Source organism: Epinephelus fuscoguttatus, linkage group LG23, assembly GCF_011397635.1.
Source record: "Epinephelus fuscoguttatus linkage group LG23, E.fuscoguttatus.final_Chr_v1".
NCBI classification, from domain to species: Eukaryota; Metazoa; Chordata; class Actinopteri; order Perciformes; family Serranidae; genus Epinephelus; species Epinephelus fuscoguttatus.
The window spans coordinates 1731107-1751870 of NC_064774.1; the positions used below are offsets into that span (position 1 = coordinate 1731107).

The 20764-nt window shown below is 41.1% G+C and overlaps 1 protein-coding gene across 2 annotated transcripts; it reads right to left on the bottom strand.

Annotated features, from left to right (window-relative positions):
• Positions 1–674: 674 nt before the first annotated feature.
• On the bottom strand, positions 675–20464 carry slc10a7 (solute carrier family 10 member 7). 2 transcript variants are annotated; one of them, XM_049567659.1, is made up of 13 exons: positions 19987–20464; positions 16046–16128; positions 15823–15959; positions 14509–14584; positions 14326–14364; positions 14187–14222; positions 12152–12235; positions 11894–12059; positions 11605–11656; positions 10462–10535; positions 8998–9143; positions 8151–8198; positions 675–4396 (listed from the first exon to the last, which is right to left on the bottom strand). In XM_049567659.1, the coding sequence occupies exons 1-12, from the start codon at positions 20084–20086 to the stop codon at positions 8178–8180; spliced, it is 1014 nt and encodes a 337-aa protein (XP_049423616.1). In that variant the 5' UTR covers positions 20087–20464; the 3' UTR covers positions 675–4396; positions 8151–8177. The 2 variants fall into 2 exon arrangements, with proteins under 2 accessions (XP_049423616.1, XP_049423614.1); XM_049567657.1 differs by lacking the exon at positions 8151–8198 and having other exon boundaries at positions 19987–20458.
• Positions 20465–20764: the final 300 nt, after the last annotated feature.

The window sequence follows — 20764 nt, forward strand, 5'->3', positions numbered from 1 at the left end:
TGGACCACAATGCTGGTTGTTGCTTAGTCATTTCAAATCACTTGGGGCTGTCTGTGTGTTAGAAGGCCTCTGGGGTCTGCTGGCAGGACTTTCACAGTCTTATTTCATTATTACTTCATCCAAACGGGGTGACAGAGGAGCCATCTGTCCAAAAAAAGATGGGTCAGTGGAATTAATGAGCTGCCAATAATTCCCTGAGTGTTTTTCCCCCATTTGATCAGACAACAAATACACGAGTTTATTCCAAATTTTCAGTATCTAAACTGGCCCGACGAGGAGCGCTGCCTCAATGTGATACAGAGGAGCTCTTATTAGACACAGGGGTGTTAAGACTACAAGAGAACGTTAGAAAAACAAATTCCAGGGAGTGTAATCTCTGGAGGTGCAGATTAAAATCTGGTTTTCACAGTGTGCAGGAGCGTGTGATGATAAAGCCAACAAATACCTGGCCCATTTAACAGCCCCTAGATGAAGCACAGCACATCCTGATTTAAAACATCACAGTCCATTGAGTATAATATTGCGATAACACTCCCGATATACTCTTAAATGTTCCTCTGATTCCTCTGCAGATAAATCCAGGTTAAAAACTAACCTGATGTTCATTATTAACTGAACAGAAAACATCAAGACGCTGCACCAGACCTGAAAAGAACATGTTTTTCAAAGTTTATTTCTGTATTTTAAACAAGTGAAAGAACACACTCATACATATCCTGCTCAATGTCTTTCTTTCCAAAACATACTTATAACAATCACACTGTAAACATAGACTGACCGTAAATTTGACTGTTGCTGGATGACCAATGAAATGGCATTTGTGCTATTGAGGCTTCGATGACCTTCATATTAACAGCGTCTGATTTTAGTCTGTTAAGGCCCTGACACACCAAGGTGACAGTCGGCTGTCGGTGACCCTTGCCGCCGCGGTGTATTCCTAATGGTTGACCCTCGTCAGCACTAATTGGCTTTTTTCCCCGCTAATTCAGCATTTTGAATCAGCCTTGGCGACTGCGAGCCCGACGGCAAATGAAATCACTCTGATTGGCAGTTCAGCTCAACGCGCAAGATGAGAAACCGAAGTGAGGAAAGTAAACAAAGAGCTTAAGTCAAGACCAAAACAAACTTGTTACACAAGGTCAGATTATTTCCTTTCCCCACTGAGCTCTTTAGTAGAAACATTTCCTGATGGTTTGTGTTGTTGGTCAGTGGTGCAAGGTAAATACGCTCTGTTCTTTCAACACTGGATTGTGCTGTTAATGTGCTAACTGGCTAACAAGCATCAAGACGGTCTTCTGGTTTCCCTTTTTGAATGATCATTTCAGACTTCCACCATCTGCTGGTGTTGAGTCATTTCCACTAACACAAGCACAGAACGTACATGTTGGTTAGCTGTCCGTTGAAGTCTTTCTGACGGATTCATGCGCAACTTTTTGGCCAAGACAAGGGTGACGCAGCAGAGGGCGTTCATTGCCGCTGGTTCTCTGAAGTCAGTTTGGTGTGTCTGGGCCTTTAGAGATGCGTAAATCTCGTCTAACTACACTGAAAGTGTCCGCTGTCTGTTGATAAAAATCTGAAATTCTCAGTCAAGTTAACACTCTGATAGATAACGGAGGTTTCCATGAAGAATACCTTCCTTTTAATACAATAAATAACCTTTTGCTTCTCTTGTGTGCCCAGCAGGTTACTGCAAATACAACAATAAGATTCAGGTGTCTTTCATCATCTCATGTTCAAGATCTACATCTGGGGAGATTTTGTTAAGTCCCAGTAAGGGTTGCCTCCCCTACCAACACCACGAGGATGTCGTATAGTCAGGAAAACGTCAACCTTATTGCCAGACATCAAAACAATTGAAATTGGAGGGTGCAAACTTCAAGATTATGTTCAGTCAGGTTTTTTTTTATTGTCCAGTGCCAGCGTGGTTAAAATACTTTATTTTTGAATATCTGCCCCTGGAAACGAGATAATGGCCAAGGTTAGAGAAGTCTTGTATAGCCACACGCTTCTTGCACTGTGCTAGCGCCAGAAAAAGAGCTATCTGAACCTCATAATTCCACACTAAGGGGAAAAAAGAGTCAGAGTTTTTACTAAACTACAGATATGTTTTTATTACTTATTTATTTATTTATTTATTTATAGTGCTTGTTTGTTTTTTATTGTGTCTGTATGAATGTTTGTGTGAGTGAATGTATATGTAGCAGACTCCCTGAATTTCCTTCGGGATTAATAAAGTTCTGTCTTTTCTCATCTCATCTCTCTCTCTCTAAACTTGTGAAAAACGTGAAGGATATTGCCTGACCAGGAATTAATGGCCTACGAGAAGGTGTGAACCGTCCAACACGCAGCGGTAATTAAGGACATCTCAAAGGGCACTGTCCACTTGCCGAAGAAAAAAAATTAAGAATGTTTATATTTTAATGTGTTTTGCAATAAAATCAAAAGTTTTATGACCCAGTTTCCCTGGTAACACCTTAGGATTACCGCCCCATAAGGTTCATATGCAATGGAAACATTTTTGACTTCTCGAGTAAGTGGGACGAACCTTGGATGCGTCTGGGCAACAGGAGATATTTTTAATCTGCTTAGCACATAGAGCCCTCTGAACCAGAAAGCCAGAAGGCTAACATGATGCTAGCAAGATACAAAGTCAATAGAATTGTGTACCATTGACAAACGGTAAATATAATTTGACGGTATGTTTAACTACAAGACGAGCCAGCTATCCAGCCATGTCACTGTCAGTGATCGGGATTCGTTACTGTCGGCCGCAGCCTGACGTAGTGAACAGAATAGTTCTGTGTGTTACAGTCTCCATCTGGTGGTGCTCAGAGGACCAGGCACTGAAGGGCCACATACAGTGTTGAAAAATAAAGTGTAAACAAAGGCTTTGACTGCCTCCCTGTTGCTATGGTTACTCATATTAGGCGCAGATACTATGTAGCCAGTGCATTAATTTATGAATGTACAGTTTCACGGGAACTACTCAGATGGTATTCATTATTAGTTTTAATGGACACTGCGGCCAGTCGGAATATGTGAGTATTCACCCACACCATGATGTACTTAAACACTGACAACATTAACTTTGCACAAACATTCATGGTTCCCAATATCTTTATAACTATTAGATCAATTGTGATGTGTCAGGTTCATGTTCCCCTCAGGATGAATTGCCCCTTCGCTAAGCCCCGCCCCTTTGTGATGGTCCATAAAGCTGTCGCAGTAAGCATGGAGCCCACACTGTAACTAACGGCACTCACTGAAGAAATGTTATATTTTTGGCAAAAATAAAGAGCAAATTCGGTAAAAAGGCGTCTACAGTCTGTGTTTGAAGGATATATCTAGGATGTCAAACTGACTCAGCAGTGAGAGTCAAAGCGTAGAGGAGACGGACCAGGTTAAGAGGCCGACCTCCAGGGAAGCCCTCTCGCCAAGGTACCGCTGCTTCTCTTCTCAGTTTCTTTTCTGAAGTACACAGTAAACTCCATAGTTTTGAAAGAAAATAGTGTGGGTGTGCGCAGGTGCAAAGATGCATTCTGGGTAGGGCATGAGCGACCGGAGCGAAACTGGAGCAAGAGATAAGGCTCCGCTCCAATCCAGTGACACAGAATATGAGGTGTACAGCTAACGATGTGGACCGTAGTTTGTTCAAGACAAACATCAAAAACAGATAAATGTTTGAATAATGTAAGAAAAAGATGTAAATAAGAGGTACAGGAAGGATAAAGTGATACTCTGCGTGTTAAATTGGACTCCCTACCTCCTGTTTATGTCAACACTTGATCATTTGGAAAGATCATCACCACAGGACTGCTTCTTGTCAACAAACACAAGTGTTATTTTAGAAAGTGACAGAAAAACAACCCTCATTATTAAACTGTATATTAAATTTCAGACAATCCAGCATTATTTCGTTTCAGTCAACAACATAAATGTGACAAGTGTCCACATTTTCTGGCAGTGACAGCTCGGATAAAAGTAGAGTAGAAAAAAAGTAGAAAATTGCAAGAAACATAAAAAAGAATGGTCCCAGTAACTCTTTCCTTCATGTTCCTGCCACGAGGTGCCGCTTTCCAACCAAACACTCCATTTGTCTTTAAGGAAAACAGCCGTCCTCTTTCTGCAGGAATTTTTGGGTATTTTATATAAAAATAAATCTTGTGGATTCTTTTAAATATAAAGGAATATATATGATGGAAATATGAGCTTTTCATTGTTGTAGAAACTGAGAATATCAAGGCGACTGGTGCGCCTCACTCCGTCCATGGCGCTGAGGTCTCTGTTGTTTGTAATAAGGCACATACTACTGTATTCTTCCGCTTTTGCACACTTGTGCACCAAAACGCTCGTCTCCTCCTCGTCAGATGGGCTGAAGAGTCGACAGTTTCACCGCCTGAACAGAGAGGAAGGAAGAACAGAACGTGTCAGAGACTCAGACAGGACAATGAACAGAGGAGAGAACGTGAGAGAAAGTTCCAGTGTGTGCTAAAATGTGAGAATTCCCAAAGCAAGTCTGGTGAGTGAGTCCGCCACCAACACCAAATTATCTGTGATAAGACAGAAGAGGAAAGAGACGGCTGACAGAGTGAAAGTTTGATCATGAACCTCCGGTGTACTCTGGTATTATTTCACTTCCTGTATCTGTCAGAATTAAACACATTCTCCTGTTAGTGAGGTTTCTGTCTGTCACAGCTGCTGCAGTTAGTCTAACTTCACAACCAGGTGAGTGTTAGCTTTCTGCAGTAACTTCATATCTAAAAGGGACAGTTCACCACAAAACTAACCTGTAGTGCTGTTTGTTAGAGGTGTGGACTTGAATCACGTTACTCTGATTCGCGTCCAAGTCTAGTCACAATTTATTACTATTACTTTAAAGTCTACTTGACAAGATCAGAAAAGACTTGCAACACAACTTTGACTTCAACACCAATGACGAGTGACTTCACTTGAGCCTTTTCGCCCCGTTTCCACCAAACACTTTCGGTATAGTACCTTTGGAACCAACAGCGACCCTTCAGACATGGTACCTAGACCCTCAGTCCGGTTAGCACTTCCACCACAGACAGTACCCATAAATGTGGGCGGGGTTGTTGTCACTCACTGCATCTCCTCATCAGCGGTGACACAGATGGAAGTCTGCACCTGGATTATCGTCCACGGAGCGGGGTTGCAGGTCGACATTTCCAGAACAAAACAGAACAGGCTGCAGTGAGAGTCTCTCTCCATGGGATAAACAGCAGCTTTGTGCATTTAGTCCTTCTCAGGCAAGCTCGGGGGTTTAGTGAAGTTATCGGCCGTACAGTATAATGGAACTAGATGGCACTTAGCTTGTGGTGCTCAAAGCGCCAAAAAACATTAATTAGAAAAACTCAACAGTAATATCTCTTCCCAGAAACCCTGACCTGGTCACTCCAGATAATCCACAGAGCTTGTTGTGGGTGTGATAAACAGACTGATAAACAGCACTACAGGTGAGAGGAAATATATGTGTGTTTGATTTACGGGGGAACTGTCCCTTTAAAAATGCCATAAAATGAAGAAACCCACTCACTGTAATCAGAGTGAAGGATGAGGAGAAATAGAGCTGAAACCATTAGTCAGTTATTCTAATGGAGAAAACAAATCAGCAGCTGTTTTTATAAACAATTAATTTACAACAGAAATGTTAAATCTCTAAAAACAGGATTTGTATTTCTTTGCGTGACATCATCATAAACTTAATGTTTGGGTTTAAGACTGTTGGTCGGACAGACATTATTACAGATACACTGAATCTATGGATGCACCCATGGGCGGATACTGAGACAACAGGGCCCCTGGGCACAGACATGCAGAGATCCCCACCACCTCGCCCACACAGGAGGTTTTTGTTTTTCCTTTTTGTTGTTTTGTGTCTTTTTGATGACATTTTGTGTCTCTTCAAAGTCATTCTGTGTCTATTTGTTATGACTTCATGTCTCAGTTTGTCATTTTGCATCTTCTTATGGTTGTTTGTGTCTTTGTGGTTGTTTCAGGGTTTTTGTTGTTGTTTTTTGGTCAGTTTGTCTTTTTTAGTAATTTTTGTGTCTATTTGTTGTGATTTTATGTCTTACTTTGTCATTTTGTGTCTCTTTTAGATAATTTTGTGTTGTTTTTGTTTGTTTTGTGTTGCTTTAAAGTCATTCTTTGTCTATTTGTTATGACTTCATGTCTCAATTTGTCATTTAACATCTTGTTATGGTTGTTTTGTGTCTCTTTGTGGTCATTTGGGAGTTTTTGTTGTTTTTGGCATCAGTTTGTTTCCCCTTGAGATAAACTTTGTGTCTTTTTTTTAGTCATTTTTGTGTCTATTTCTTCTGATTTTATGTCTTTGTCATTTTGTCTCTCTTTTAGATAATTTTGTGTCATTTTTGTTTGTTTTGTGTCGCTTTAAAGTCAATTTGTATCTATTTATTATGATTCTGTGTCTTTCTATGCCATTTTCTGTCTTCTTATGGTTGTTTTGTATATTTTTTAAGTCATTTTGTGTCTATTTGTTCTGATTTTATGTCTTTCTTTATCATTTTGTGTATTGTCATAGTCGTTTTGTGTCTCTGTTTGTGGTCGTTTCTGTTTTTGTTTGTTGTTTTATTACCAGTTAGTGTTCCACTGAGGTAAGATTTGTGTCTAATTAAGTCATTTTGTGTCACTTTGTTATGGTGTCATGTCTCAATTTGTCATTTAACATCTTCTTATGGTTGTTTTGTGTCTCTTAATGGTCATCTGTTGTTTTTTAATCAGTTTGTGTCCCTTTGAGATAAACTTTGTGTCTTTTAGTTATTTTATGTTTATTTGTGCAGATTTTGTCTTTCTTTATCATTTTGTGTCTTCTTATAGTTGTTTTGTGTCTCTTTGTGGTCACTTTTTGTTTTTCGGCCAGTTTCTGTCACTTTGAGACAAAATGTGTGTCTTTCTTTGTCATTTTGTGTGTCTTTGTACAGTTGTTGTTTTGTTGTTTTTCATCAGTTAGTGTCTCTGAGGTAAAATCTGTGTCTTTTTCTGTCTATTTGTTCTGATTTTGTGTCTTCTCACAGTCATTTTGTGTCCCTTTGAGGTAATATTCAGTCTGTTTTGGTCATTTTGTGTCTTTATGACCTGTTTGCGTCTCTTCATTGTCAGCTTGAAGCTTGCTGGTCGGTTATTTGTTAATTTCAGTGACATGTCCCCAGTGGGCCTGTTCAGTTATCCATCCATGGCTACTCCTAATGATTCATTTTATTATTTTCTCAGTTTATCTATTACTTGTGAATAAAATGTCTTAAAACAGTGTAAACATCTATTACAGTTTCCTGAAGGTGACGTCTTTGACGTGCCTTTATTTTTTTTTCAAACCAACAGTCCAAAACCAAAAGACATTTAGTTTACGTCCATAAAACAGAAAAAGTAAAACAGAAGTTGTAAATTCTCACATTTTAGAAGCTGGAAACAGCAAATATTTGGAATAACTTAAAGGATTATTTGATTATTAAGTGTTGGCGTCTAGTTTGAAATGACTAACTGTTGGAGCACTGGTCTGTGAATATGTTTCAAAAAAAGTGCACATGCACAGAAATGACGATCAACCCGCGCTGTCACTTTAAAATATAATATAAATATAAGAAGTAAAAAGAGGTTAAATTACAGAAAATTTAACAGTTTTTTAACAGTGGAATATCTTGAACTTAAAACATAATTCAACTAAAAAAAACAAATAAACAGTGAAAGAAGGGATGAATTAATATGTATGTATAAATATAAACATGGCACAAGAGGAGAAGGAGAGACCCCTCGCTGTCGGCAGAGGAGCTGTGGAGTGCGAATACTCTAAGCAACATGCATCAGAATGAATTACAGTATCATTACTGTGATTTACAGTAACTGTCCGGCATCACTGCAATCACCATAATTACCACACCCACCACCATCAGACCAGCGCATCACCACTGGTGCTCAGTCACAGTGAAGCAGGTGGTTCATGCAGACTGCCAGCAGAGGGAGCTGTTGCACACAGAGCTTGTTTTTAAAACCACCCGCAGCATGAAGGGAGAGCAGTTTAAAAAATACACGATCACAGCTGATCTGCAGTTTTGTTCATGACAGGTGAGAAGAGGAATTATTTTTGATGATTCTGGAGTCAGTTCCTTACTCACTCTGGGCAGCAGTGTTGGAATGCGGCCCTATCTCAACAACAGACTAGACTGTAGGAGAGGAGAGAAGGTGAAGAGGTTAGTGTTGGAATGCAGCCCGCTATCTTGTCTTATCCTCAGCCACCATCTGCTGTGTGGGTATCACCACCCCGAGTCTAGAGCACAAGATACTCTCATTTTAATCTAGGGCTGGGCGGGATGGCCTAAAATCAATATCACGGTATTATTTTGGGGGGATGCATACAAGTCTAGGATGGAAACTATTTATCATCAGAAGTAAAACGGTTGCTAATCCATCTATTATTATGTATAAAACGTTATACAGTATGGCCGACGCAAACTGAGTAAGGGTGCTTTCAGACCTTTGGTCCGAATCAGGAACGTAGCTGCATAATTGCCTAGAGTTGGTTCGTGTTCACACGGCAGCACTTACAAGCGGTAAAAATCAATAAATTATATTCCTTTAGTCCGCAAGGGTCCACCGCTTTTGTGGCTCCCTCTTCTTCTGTGGTGTGTGCTGACAGTTTGACGGCAGATGATAAAAGTGGATCAGTGTGGAGCCATGAGGAGAATAAGACTCCTCAAATGACTGCCTGAAACAAACAGATATGTCATATTTCCATCCTGTTTTCCACGTTATTTTTCACTGTTTGAGGTTTGACTGGCGTTCGTCTTGTTGCACCCTCGTCTTCTTCTTCTTCAGTGGTATAATGACACCTGACTGCTGCTGATCTCTGTCAACCTGCTGACTGACAGACTGACAGTTTGCCCACCCTGTCAGAATCTTATCTGTTCCATTCTGGTATAAAGCAGTGTTTGTGTGTGTGCGAACCAGTGTTTGTGTGTGTACCTTCTGCCGACTGGTCATCCAGCTGCGGATGGTCGGTACGAGGACGGAGCCGAGCAGGATCTGAGCCGGATGGTAGATCAACAGAGGGACTGAGATCAGAGAGAGATGCTCGTAGCCCTCAAACACGATCTTTAACATGGGGATACCTGCAGGGAGCGAGGGAGGACACAACACAGAGGAAATGAAGACGCTTCGACACTCTGCGTCCAGACTTCAAGGTCTAATCCCTGAAATTCTCAGATGGAAGCTGTCGGCCAAACGAAAATCTTTAATTCTAATTAATGTGAGGCGATGAAACTTAGATCGTCCTCTCCTCTTTTATCTCCTCTATGACCTCGATCACACCTCAGACTCCAGCAGACGATCGTCTTTGGAGCAGATGTCTCATACAAGGACTGAGAGGTGGAATAACATATATAACATAATGCACATTTAATTTTCGATAACTATTTTTTATTACCAAAGACCTGTGGACATTTTTACATTTTTTCATTGATGAAGTTTTATTTGTTTGTTTAATTTTTATGAATGACTTTATTTAGAACCAAAATGAAACGGCATGTTTCACCGACATGCACGACAACTGGTTCACACGTGTATCATGTGTAGGTACACAAAGAAGTCTCTTGGACCCACTGCCTAAACCCAACAGGAAGTCGGCCATTTTGAGGGTTTCCCACATGTTGTGTTTTAACAAACTCCTCCTACAGATTTCATCGGATTGCCTTCAAACTCACTTTGAGCGAGCTCGACTACTTTGTGATCAAAAGTTATTAAAAGCTCTACCTCACGTTGAAGGGCACACCCGCTGCGGAGCGCTGAATTTTGATGTCTCACCACGAAACAGGAAATTGCTATAACTTTGGTGTAAATGGTCCGATCTCCACCACACCACATGATTCATTAGTTCTGCCCTGAATACATCTATATGACAATACGCTGTGATAGTCATAGCGCCACCTAGTGGCGGCAGGCAGTGCTACTTATCAGACACTTTTGATTTACCTGAATTTTACATGCTGTGGTCGATATTTAATGTACAAAAACATGACAGTGTGTTCTCCAGCGCCCTCGAGTGGAGAGAGGAAGTGCTACATATTGAGTAACAGGTCATTCCTGGCTTCACGTTGAGCTTCAGGTCAGATCAAATCCACCTGAGTGTCATCTGAACGCTTCAGCAGAAGGGACACATCTCAAGTAAATCTGACCTTCTGTACAAACCAGTAAAGTTTGTCAATGCCACAAATTTAGTTAAATTTGATTGTTGACGTAGAAGTGATGCATATTACATATCCTGCAAACTTCTTAATTTTACATGTTGTAACTTCCTGTGTTTTTCGATGTTTCTGAACCTTCAAATTTTCAGATTATTTCCAGGGTCATGCAAAAAATATTAGATTTTTTCAATGCAACTAATCCAGTGTGTGTGTGTGTGTGTGTGTGTGTGTGTGTATGGGGACCTACCCAGAGTGAGAGACTTGTGTGTGGAGCAGAACATGATGGCGACAGTGTCTGCAGGGCTGAATCCTGATCCTGACCTGCAGAGACAAACAGGAAGTTAAGTGCTGTGACCTCTGACCTTTGCTATCTGTACATGTACAGTACGATGAGATAAAGCTGCAAATGCAGAGGGAAATGTCTGTGCAGCAGTTACAAAACAAAGTGGGAGGAGTGCTAAAATGTGCAGCAGTCTTTATACTTGTTACTGTGAATGTGAGACGTGAAGTTTTCTGCTGGCTTGAGGCAGTTTTTGACAGTTAACAGTTATAAAATGATATTTGCTGGATAAATAACGACAAAGCAACACGAGCAAAACACAACTGGTCAGCTCTGGATGTTCTCATGACACATTCAGGTGGCATTTTACTGCAACACGTGTGTATGATTTGTCGGGCAAACGAGCAGAAGGGCCTTGACACACCGAGTCGACAGGAGGATGTCCGTCAACTGGCTGTTGATGAGCGTTTTTCAGGGGATTTAGCGTGTTGAAACAGAGTCACAGACGTCGGAAGAGACGAGAAGAAGAGAAACAGGAGCGAAGAAAGTAAAGGAATGGATAAGACTTTGTTCTTTTGCCATCGTGTTGTGTTAATGTGCTAACTGGCTAACCAGCATCTTGAATCCATCGTGTCGGTCTTCCAGCTTCCCTTTTTTAATGACAAATACAGGCTATCGCCACCTGCTGGTGTGGAGTTATCTCCTCTTATGCAGGTGCAGATGTTTTCGTGCTGACTGGCTGTTGTCTTAGTGGTGCATTCAAGTGCAACTTTTTGGCTGAGACACAAGCGACGTAAGGCAACGCAACAGTCAGCCTTCCTTCTACTCGTGCGTTGTGTGCTTGGGCCTTTAATACAGGGTGTCTACAGCTATGTGACAGTTAAATTTAATTTCCAAGACCCGTTAGAGACACCTTATAACCAAGTTTAGGACAGATTTTTGGACAAATCATGTTTACTTATTTAAGTATTGCAGGTTAGTATTGTATCTGTGGTAAATGCAAACCAATATATTCTTGAATAAAATGTGAAATGGATGAAATGAAGAGAGGAAGAAGAAGTGGAAGGGAGAGTTAAAGAGGAGGAAGAGGAGGAGGAGGTGCAGACTCACCTGGTGGAGAAGGCAAACGTGAGCAGCATGAAGCTGAGCTGGATGGAGAAAACTGCAACAAGACAGACAAATTTCACTTGCAGATTTGTCGGCTGCACATCCATGATGAGAATCCCGGTAGATACTCAGACCAGCCCGTCTGGCACCAACAACCATGCCAACTAACATCTATTTCTTACCGGTTGCCAGAAGAATGGTTGGATGAAAGTATGGACTAGACCTAAACAACAACTGTCTGAATAAAAAGGCTTCACACACACACACAGACACACACACACGGGGTACTGACTGATGAGGACGACCATCAGCAGGCTGGTGGGGTCCAGCTCGATGTTGGGGTTACTGAAGGTGTCACAGAAGGTGGTGTAGATGATCATGAGCAGGACGGCGCTGCTGACGGTGCCGAACGGAAGCTTCCGCCGCTCCAGATACTCCCTGAGGAAACTACGACACACCTGCACACGCCCAGAACAAAAAGCTCACCGACTGCACACAACATTTAAAACACACGTTTAACCCTTTCTGTGTCAAACACTCTGATTCCTACCTGGCCCAGGATCAGAGGAACCACCACGGTCATGAAGAGCTGAGAGAAGATGGAGGAGAAGGGAACGGAGGACGACGAGCCGAGCTGGAGGAGGAGCACCAGGAGAAGATGACACAAACGCTGTCACATCACATTATTTACATTTACTGCGTGTGAATGCCGAAAGCTTCGGAATTCTTTGATATTATTACTCTTCAACCCACTTTCCACATTTTTCTACATACAATCTTCATTTAAATTTTCTCTCATTCATAACATTCATAGTTTCTAAAATATTCAGCGTTTTTCTGGCATTTCTCCTCCATTCAAATGAATGGGGGAATCTTCAAACTGGACACAACTTAATGCTTTTTCATGCACTTTGAAAGCCCGTCTCCTTACTCACACATTCACTTAGAAACTCCATTCAAACTTTAAAATGTTCCTCAATCTTTTGTACATTCAACTTTAATTCAACTTTCAAATCCCACTCAGTCTTTTTGAAATATTCAGACTTATTCAGAGCATAGTAAAAATGCCTAATGGGTCTCTATGGGCGGAATGTTTCAGAGCTAGCATGGAGGACTCAACTTGCTGCCACGTCCACAATTTTTACTCTGCATACATCATTTTTGGTCAAAATGGAGTAACAACTGTGCTCTTTCAAACAATGTTACTTTGGAAGCAATCAGACCAACACACTTGGCACAGTAAGGCTGAAAGTGAGAGAAACTCCACCAGCTGACGCAGTTAACTCCATGTTAAGAGAGACAGCAGATCATACCAAGTTTTCTAACCTGCCACCGTTCTCACATTTTTGACACTAGAGACACAAATTTCACACTGCTTATTCCTCAAGTTGTCCTCTCTCTCAGGGTATGCAAATTATAATGCGTTACTGTTTTTGAGGAAAGGCCAGAAGTTTGAGAGGTGTGCTTCAGCTAAACACCTGCATTCTCTAGTGTATTTATCTGGAGTAACAAATAATGAGCCAACTTTGTGGAGGTTAATATTGCAGGTTAAATTTGTTGTGTCAACAGAATATAATAGAATAAAGCCTTTACTGTCATTGTACAGAATACAACAAAAAGCAACACTAGACCAGATCAGTGCAGTAAAAAGACAGAGGGAGACGCCACAAAAACAAACTCAGCCAACAAACAACAACAGCCGACAACAATAAATGAATTTATTGTCAAGATCCAGCAGATTGTCCCAGAGTTTTCTCTCAACAGCTGTCTCAACCGCATATTTCCCTCAGGAGTTGGTAGAGACCAAAAAGAGAGCTAAAAGAGAGCGGACACTGGACTTGCACTCATCAGGTGGACACACACGCCTCTCCTAAGGGATGATAATGTTGCTCTGTGACTGCTGGATGTTTATTAAGGCGACTGTCTGTTGATAAACTCACAATGAGCTTTAAAATATTATCACTTTTTGGTGTTAACATGTTAAATAAAGTTGCGTTTTGGGAAATATTCTTAATGGCTAACTGGCAGAGAGTAAGATGAAAGATGAAAAACACCTTTGTATCTGTGTGATCAATAAAAACACGGCTCAATGTGAACTTTTGTTTTGCTTCATTGCAACCTGAAATTTTATTTGATTTTTTTGTAATGGATGACACAAACCTGTCAAAATGGTGAAGTAAAATGAAATTAAAAAACTGAAGAGTGATGCATTTGTGTTCACCCTGTTTGCTCTGATGCCACTAAATAAGACCTGGTGTGACCACTCACCTTCAGAAGTCCGTCAATAAGTTAAATAAAGTTTAACTTTGTTATTATTTACTCTTGTTTTTAGGTGTATTTAGCAAAATATATATAACATGTTGATTTGTGAGCTTTAGAGGTGCTGGTCGGTAGATTATTTTCTACCTTTAGAGCCACGCTAGCTGTTTCCATCTTGGTGCTAAACTAAGCTAACTGCCTCCTGACTGCAGCTTCATATGCACCACACAGACATCAGAGTGGTGTCAATCTCAACGTCAACTCTCAGTAAAAAGGTGAAAAATGTAAATAACAAAGTGTGTAAAAACTCAGCAGGTCTGACTTACAAACAGCAGCAGCAGCACTGGAGTCACGATGATTCCCTGCAGGACAGAAAGACACGATTACAGCTCCGACTCCCCACAGAGCTCACGCTGAGCTTTCATTACTGCTCCATGTGTTTAAGGGAGATTCATCTCATCTTACCAGGAAGCTTCCGAACGCTGAGTTGAAGATGGCAGCAGCCTGAAACACACACACACACACACACACACACACACAGTCAGTCTCTATGACAACGTGCCAACACACGGCTCATGACTTTACAATATTACACCATTTGTCAAAGACTGCAGGATAATGACCTGCTAATGTGTGTGTGTGTGTTACCTCGTTGCCTCCGACAGCCTTGGTGAGAATAACAGCTGACGAGACCGGAGGGGGCATGCAGCTCACGGTTTGTAACCTAGGCAACAACAGCAACAGGATGAAGAGGAGAAAAACGATGAAGAAAAAAAGGCAAGAAGAGTCATCTTCATATATCTCTTTCCTCGGATGCCTTCCTTTAAAAGGTCAGAGGTCAGGGTCTGAAGCCGACATACATGTGAACCTCCACCTCCTTCCAAAATGTATCGAGAAGGGAAAGAAGTCTGAAGAGGTCCAACTCCAGGCATTGTGCCTTTCTGCAAACCATGGATATGTTATGTAACCTGCTGCCTCTGCACGCCCGTCGCCAGGCACCAGACGCAGGGTTCAGGATCGTTGTTGAAATCTTGACTGCGTTTTGTTTCACAGTAACACTGTCGACCTCTGCTGCTGGCATCACATCCTTACAGGGCAAGTCACAGTAAAGTTTGAAATACAAACAGTGCAAATGTCAAAACTACGGTGTCCTGCCAGGGCCAAACAGTGTGAACTGCCACATTTACTGTGGAATAGACAGCAGACCAGTTTCCTGTGGTTAACATGTGGTTCAGGTACAAAAAACACTTGATGTCTTTTTGTAGCACTATTCCAACAAAAAATCCAGAGGAGATGTCTCTCTTAAAAAGCAGCTTTTTGTGATCCCAGCTGGAAGCTTAGTGATGTCTCGGTAAAACAACAACCATTTTTCATGGCACTATCCCGGCAGGAAAATTTTGTCTCAGTAAAAAACAACCACTTTTTGTGGCACTATCCCGGCAGGAAACTTTGTGATGTCTCAGTAAAAAAACAACTGTAGCTGTTCTTTGTTGGTCTTCAACAGTTGTCAGCTGTTTGGCAGGCACCTCCTCTGGATGTCAGGCTAAACACCATCCCCTCCACCTCCTGCTGACAGGCTCATAACTACGTCACTTTAGAAACACTGATATGACACATATAAAACATACAACTGTAGCCTATTCCTGGTTTGCAGAAACATACAATGGCAACATTTTCCTCTGGCGACTGAACCCTCAAACAGCTCTTTAAAATCTGTCCCAACAGTGAGGAGCAGCCAAAATGTCCTCCCTTTCCAAAAACGACCTCACTCCTGGAGTCCAACACTCAAACCGGTCCTCACATATGTAGATGTAACAGCACACACAGAGACACACAGCGCGGCCTGTGGCAGCAGTGAATGTGGGTCTTTGTGTCTGTACATAACTCGCCCCTCAGGTACAGTCAGGCAGGGACCAAATAAAGGACGGCATTCACACACACACACACACACACTCGTCCTACCCTCTGAGCAGCCATTGGTCGATGGCGGTGAGTGCGAGCACTTTGAGCAGCAGCCAGATGACCAGTGGGAAGAAGATGAGCGTGAAGGACTGCACGAAGAGGTGGAGCCGAACGTGAAGCAGCGCACTCGTCAACTCCTACGGACACATCAGGCACATTCATCAGCTGCTTCCATCACCATTATAAATAAAGTTTACACAGCGACAGTGGAGGGGGTTCTCACCTCTGTTTTCAGTGACAGGCCGCTGTTGAAGAAAATGAGCGAGACGGCGACATACGCGATGGTGATCTCTGGCCTTAATGGACCTGAGAGAGAAGAAAATGCACTGAATTATCACTGAGATACGAGTATTACTTCTCTTCACCAACCACCAAACCTAACCACGATGGTTGTTAGTGCTTTTATTTTGAAAGAGACTGCATGTAAATATTACAATTCCTGTGAAACTGAAGTGTATTTTGAAAGAAGACAAGGTCCCAGTTTATTTCACCTCCTCCAGATTATTCTCAGTTTTTTGGATTCTTCGTTCACTGTGGAGGCCTGAGAGAAAAGAAAGGTTTTATTCACTAATTCAACGTAACACCCAGAGATGGGCAAGTCACGGCTAATCTCTGACTGACTGGTTTCTCTCCCTTCTTGTGAACTCTGTCACCAGCATCACATCTAACTGTCTCTGGTCCTCCATCATTATCACTTACTTCTGGTTTCTTATATTAATGCCTGTTTGTCATGTTTGTGTCACTGAGGGTGATTTATTATGTTTTGAGTGCTTTATGCCTGGTTCACACTGCACGACATTTGTGTCCATTCCGACAGTCACTGTGTCAGATTAGGCGATTGTGGAGTCATACGACAGACATGACACATTACACGAAGGTTCACACCAATTATCCCTGGTCTGCTTTCACGACGTGTGTGATGTCATTGAGTTATTCTTGTCCTATTTTTATTATTATTATTATTATTATTATTACTATTACTTCAGTCACTGTGTCTGTTCATGTGCCAGCCGAAATGTTGTTGTAGTAATGGAAAAAGCCCCACCAGATGGGCAGAGCTACATTTGAAGTACCGCATGCAAACTATAGCCATGTTTCCATCAGCCTGTTTAAATGCGCATCTAGAAGTATCGCATCGGAAAATTATGATGGAAACGCCAAAATTCGAATTAAAATCCGCTGATTTGCACAAACTAAAATACGCTCGCTTTAGCCGGGTTTTGGTTGATCCGAAAAAATGCTGATTCGCAAAACGGGGGATGGAAACAGTTATGTTCAAATTAAGTCTGACGTAGTGCACCTCTCTCCATGGGGATATCCACACTCCGGGTCGGGAAGACGGTAATGCATTTACAAGCTGGTTGCCAACCGCCAGAAAACGTAGAAGAAGAAGAATGCGAGACTTGTTTTGTTTCCAGTTCTGTGGAAAACTCGCGCGAGTTCGTAGTTTTCACCAAAGTCCGTACATTTAATGGAAACGGAAAGAAAATCAAACACGCTAGAGTTTCTGTTGGAACGTTGTGGGGCGTCCCAGACGTGGCGTCGGTTGTCGTCTACTATGACACACTACACGAGATGAAACGATGGATTATCACGTACGACACTCATTGTCGTTCACGATCAGGCTGATATCGCGTAGTGTGAACCCAACATTATACTGAAGGCGATGTCGTATAAAGTTTCTCCTGCCTTTGACTATTTAAGTTTAACTTTATCCCTAATGTCAGATCCTTTTGTTAGTTATCATGAGCTATACACTTTATACATATTTCAGCTTCATACATGTTATGAGTTTGTTGTCCGTTCACACATTGTTTCTTGTCTTTCTTATACGTTTGTGATATTTTTCAGTTTCTGACACTTTATGTGCAGGTTTGTCACAATATTTAATAATTCTTATTTTATTTCACTGTTGTTTCTTTTCTATTTATTTGGCATTTAACCTTTTTCTTGTTTTTAAATATGTTAATTATTCATAGTATACATTTATGTCATTTGTATTTGCAATTTCTGTTAATGTGCTTTCTGTGTAGGGCTACATCAATGCATTTTACACCCTGATGAAGACTCTCGTCGAAACACGTTGGTTATACATGGATTTTTAACTACAGTCAGTCCCTCAGATGCATTTTTGGACTGACTGCCTGTACTGTGGACTTTTACACTGAGTGAACTGGCCAGTGACACTCCCGACAGTAACACTGTCACATCATGCATTGTCCAACTCCAGTCACATTCTGGCAAAGAGATAATATATATTATAAATGTCTAAAAAAATATTTCCTTCATGTTAGTTGTGAAAAAATGCTTGAATTAAATGTTTAAAACTTTAACACATAAAATAAAGTCTCATAAACAAGGTTAAAAACAAGACATTTGTAAACCATTAATTGTTATGTCATTATTATTATTTCTGATTTCAGCTTCTAAATGTGAATCTTTTCTGGTTTATCGTGACAATAAACTGAATATATTTGAAGAAACACTGATAAATATTCTGTATTTTTTGACATTTTTAGATCAAACAACTAGTCGATTTATCCAGAAAATAATTGACAGATTCATCAGCAATGAAAATAAATATTAGCTGCAGCTCTCACTCACATCCTCGCAAGGTAAAAATATATATATTACAAGCACAGAAACATTTCAAACAGATGTTATTTCTTCATGTTTAGTTGTAAATAAAGTTCTGTGTGGCTGTGGTGCATTCAAGACTTACCAATGCATGGGAATTATACCTTTCACCTGCTCACAGAATAATTACCAACGATAATCCAAACAATAATTGCCATTATCACTTAATCTGAATTATAATTGATTATTATTTTCTCTATTATGTCATTATTAAGTTTTTCTGTCTGAACAAAAGCACTGCTGTCTGATGCAGGAGTTTCCGAGGAGCACGTGAAGGCAGCACGCTGACAGTAGCAGCACAGTATCTGAACTAATCTGCAGGATAAGATGTGAAGGTGTGACCGAGCTGATACCTGCTGCCTGTCACAGATTACACTCCACCTATCACTGCAGGTCGCACCTGTGTTTGCTCAGTGGAATCACCTCCAAGATAAAAATGTTTTTATCTAAATCACAAACGTTATTTTCTGCTCGTGTCACAGGTCAGATATAATGAGCTACAGGGGCCGTTTCCGGTCTGTCACGCCTCACAAAATCCGCTGCTATGCGGGAACATGAGTGAATAAAAAGGTATGATGTGAGCCAATAAGACTGCGTCACTGTGCACGCGCACACAGGCTGTGTGACACCCAACCGAGGGGGGTGTGTTCGTGTGTTGACATTACTGCTGAATGCAACGTGTCACTACCGTGCCAGGTAAGGAGGGGGGAATCACACACACACACACACACACACACACACACAGAGGAAGCACTGTGAGAGGGAGTCCACTACCCCTAGTTATACATGTTGTCTTATGGTGTGTAACAAACCAAACTCCATTCGGAAAATCGCTAAATTTAGAATAACCTTCATTTCAAACAAGTATGTCCTCTTATTTTGACATCAACTCATGGCTCACTGTAATCAACAAGCTCCGACCTTTAATTCGGCGCACATCATGCACAGGTCCAACACGTATACTCTATAATGTACGTGAAAACGAAAACTCCATTTAGAAAAGCGCTAAATTTACAGAAACCTTCATTTTAAACAAACACACCCATTCATTAAACCACTATTTTGTAGTTTGACATAATCAACAAAGTTCGGACTTCATCTCGGCGTGCGCCACGAACAGGAAGTGAAACCTGTTGGAGCAGAAATTCAACATTTTGCGTGCATTTTCTACAGTCTACGTCCGGACGCGACGGGCGAAAAATAGTTGAACTAAGTCAAAAAGTTGGCAGTTTATTGGAGTTAAAGTGCGGCATGGTGAAACAGTCCAGTGCCGATTTTTCCAGTGACTCCTAGCGTTTAATTTAAAGTCGTAAGTCTTCCTCTACGACATCTTGTGCGACTATAACAAAACTGTAAAGATAAAGAGGAGAAACTCTCCAAGCCTGGCACCAACCATCACCACAACACACCAAAAGTGGCCGCCTCCGTGTGTTCACGTCAAACAGTGTCTGTTAGGAGGTTTAATTCACACGTAGATATTTTGGGAGAACTTCACTGGAGGTTCAGACCCAACTCCGACTCACTCACCTCCTCTGACACCGACGCTGGGCTGCAGTTTGGCCGATAAGATGACCAGCACGATCCCGATGATGAACCATTCCTTCCGCACCCTCGCCAGCAGGCCCATGGTTCAGCCCCGGGTTCTCCCGATCAGCCCGCCCGGTCCTGGTCTCACCAGCCGGACCGAAGTTTCACAACTCCTCAGCTTCTTCTCTGGAGCTTCTATCTGTCACAAAACAGAGGGACAACCACCGGAGCCACTTCCGGACACATGGGCACAGCACGGCCGTAATGACCGCAGGAGAGGCGCAGGAGATTTCTAAATTACCGTATCACAGGTAGGCGCAACATACCGTAAATACAGCGTGTGTACCGTTTTACATAGCGAACACAGGTCATGTAAAGACGCAATATGTTTAAAAAGAAACATGAACTAACTTTGAGAAACTGTGTAATTTAAGACACATTAAACCCATGTACATGACAACTGAATAATAATATATTTATATATTTAACTTATTGTAAATAAACTTTTGGTGAAATGCTAAAAAAAAATTAACTTTTTTTTAAATGTAAACAAATCAAATATTTGTTTTAGCAAATCATTTTAACAAAATTAAGTTTCCAGAAAAAAAAAAAACTGGAAAAAAGTTTACATCATTTAGTTTATAACAGAAATAGGTTTGCTAGTTTTAACTGAATTGAAATATGGTTTTAAAAACAATACAAAAACTTAAAAAATAATTTGACAAATTAATATTTTCTAACCTATGTGATGATAATAAAACAATGCTATATAGCTTTA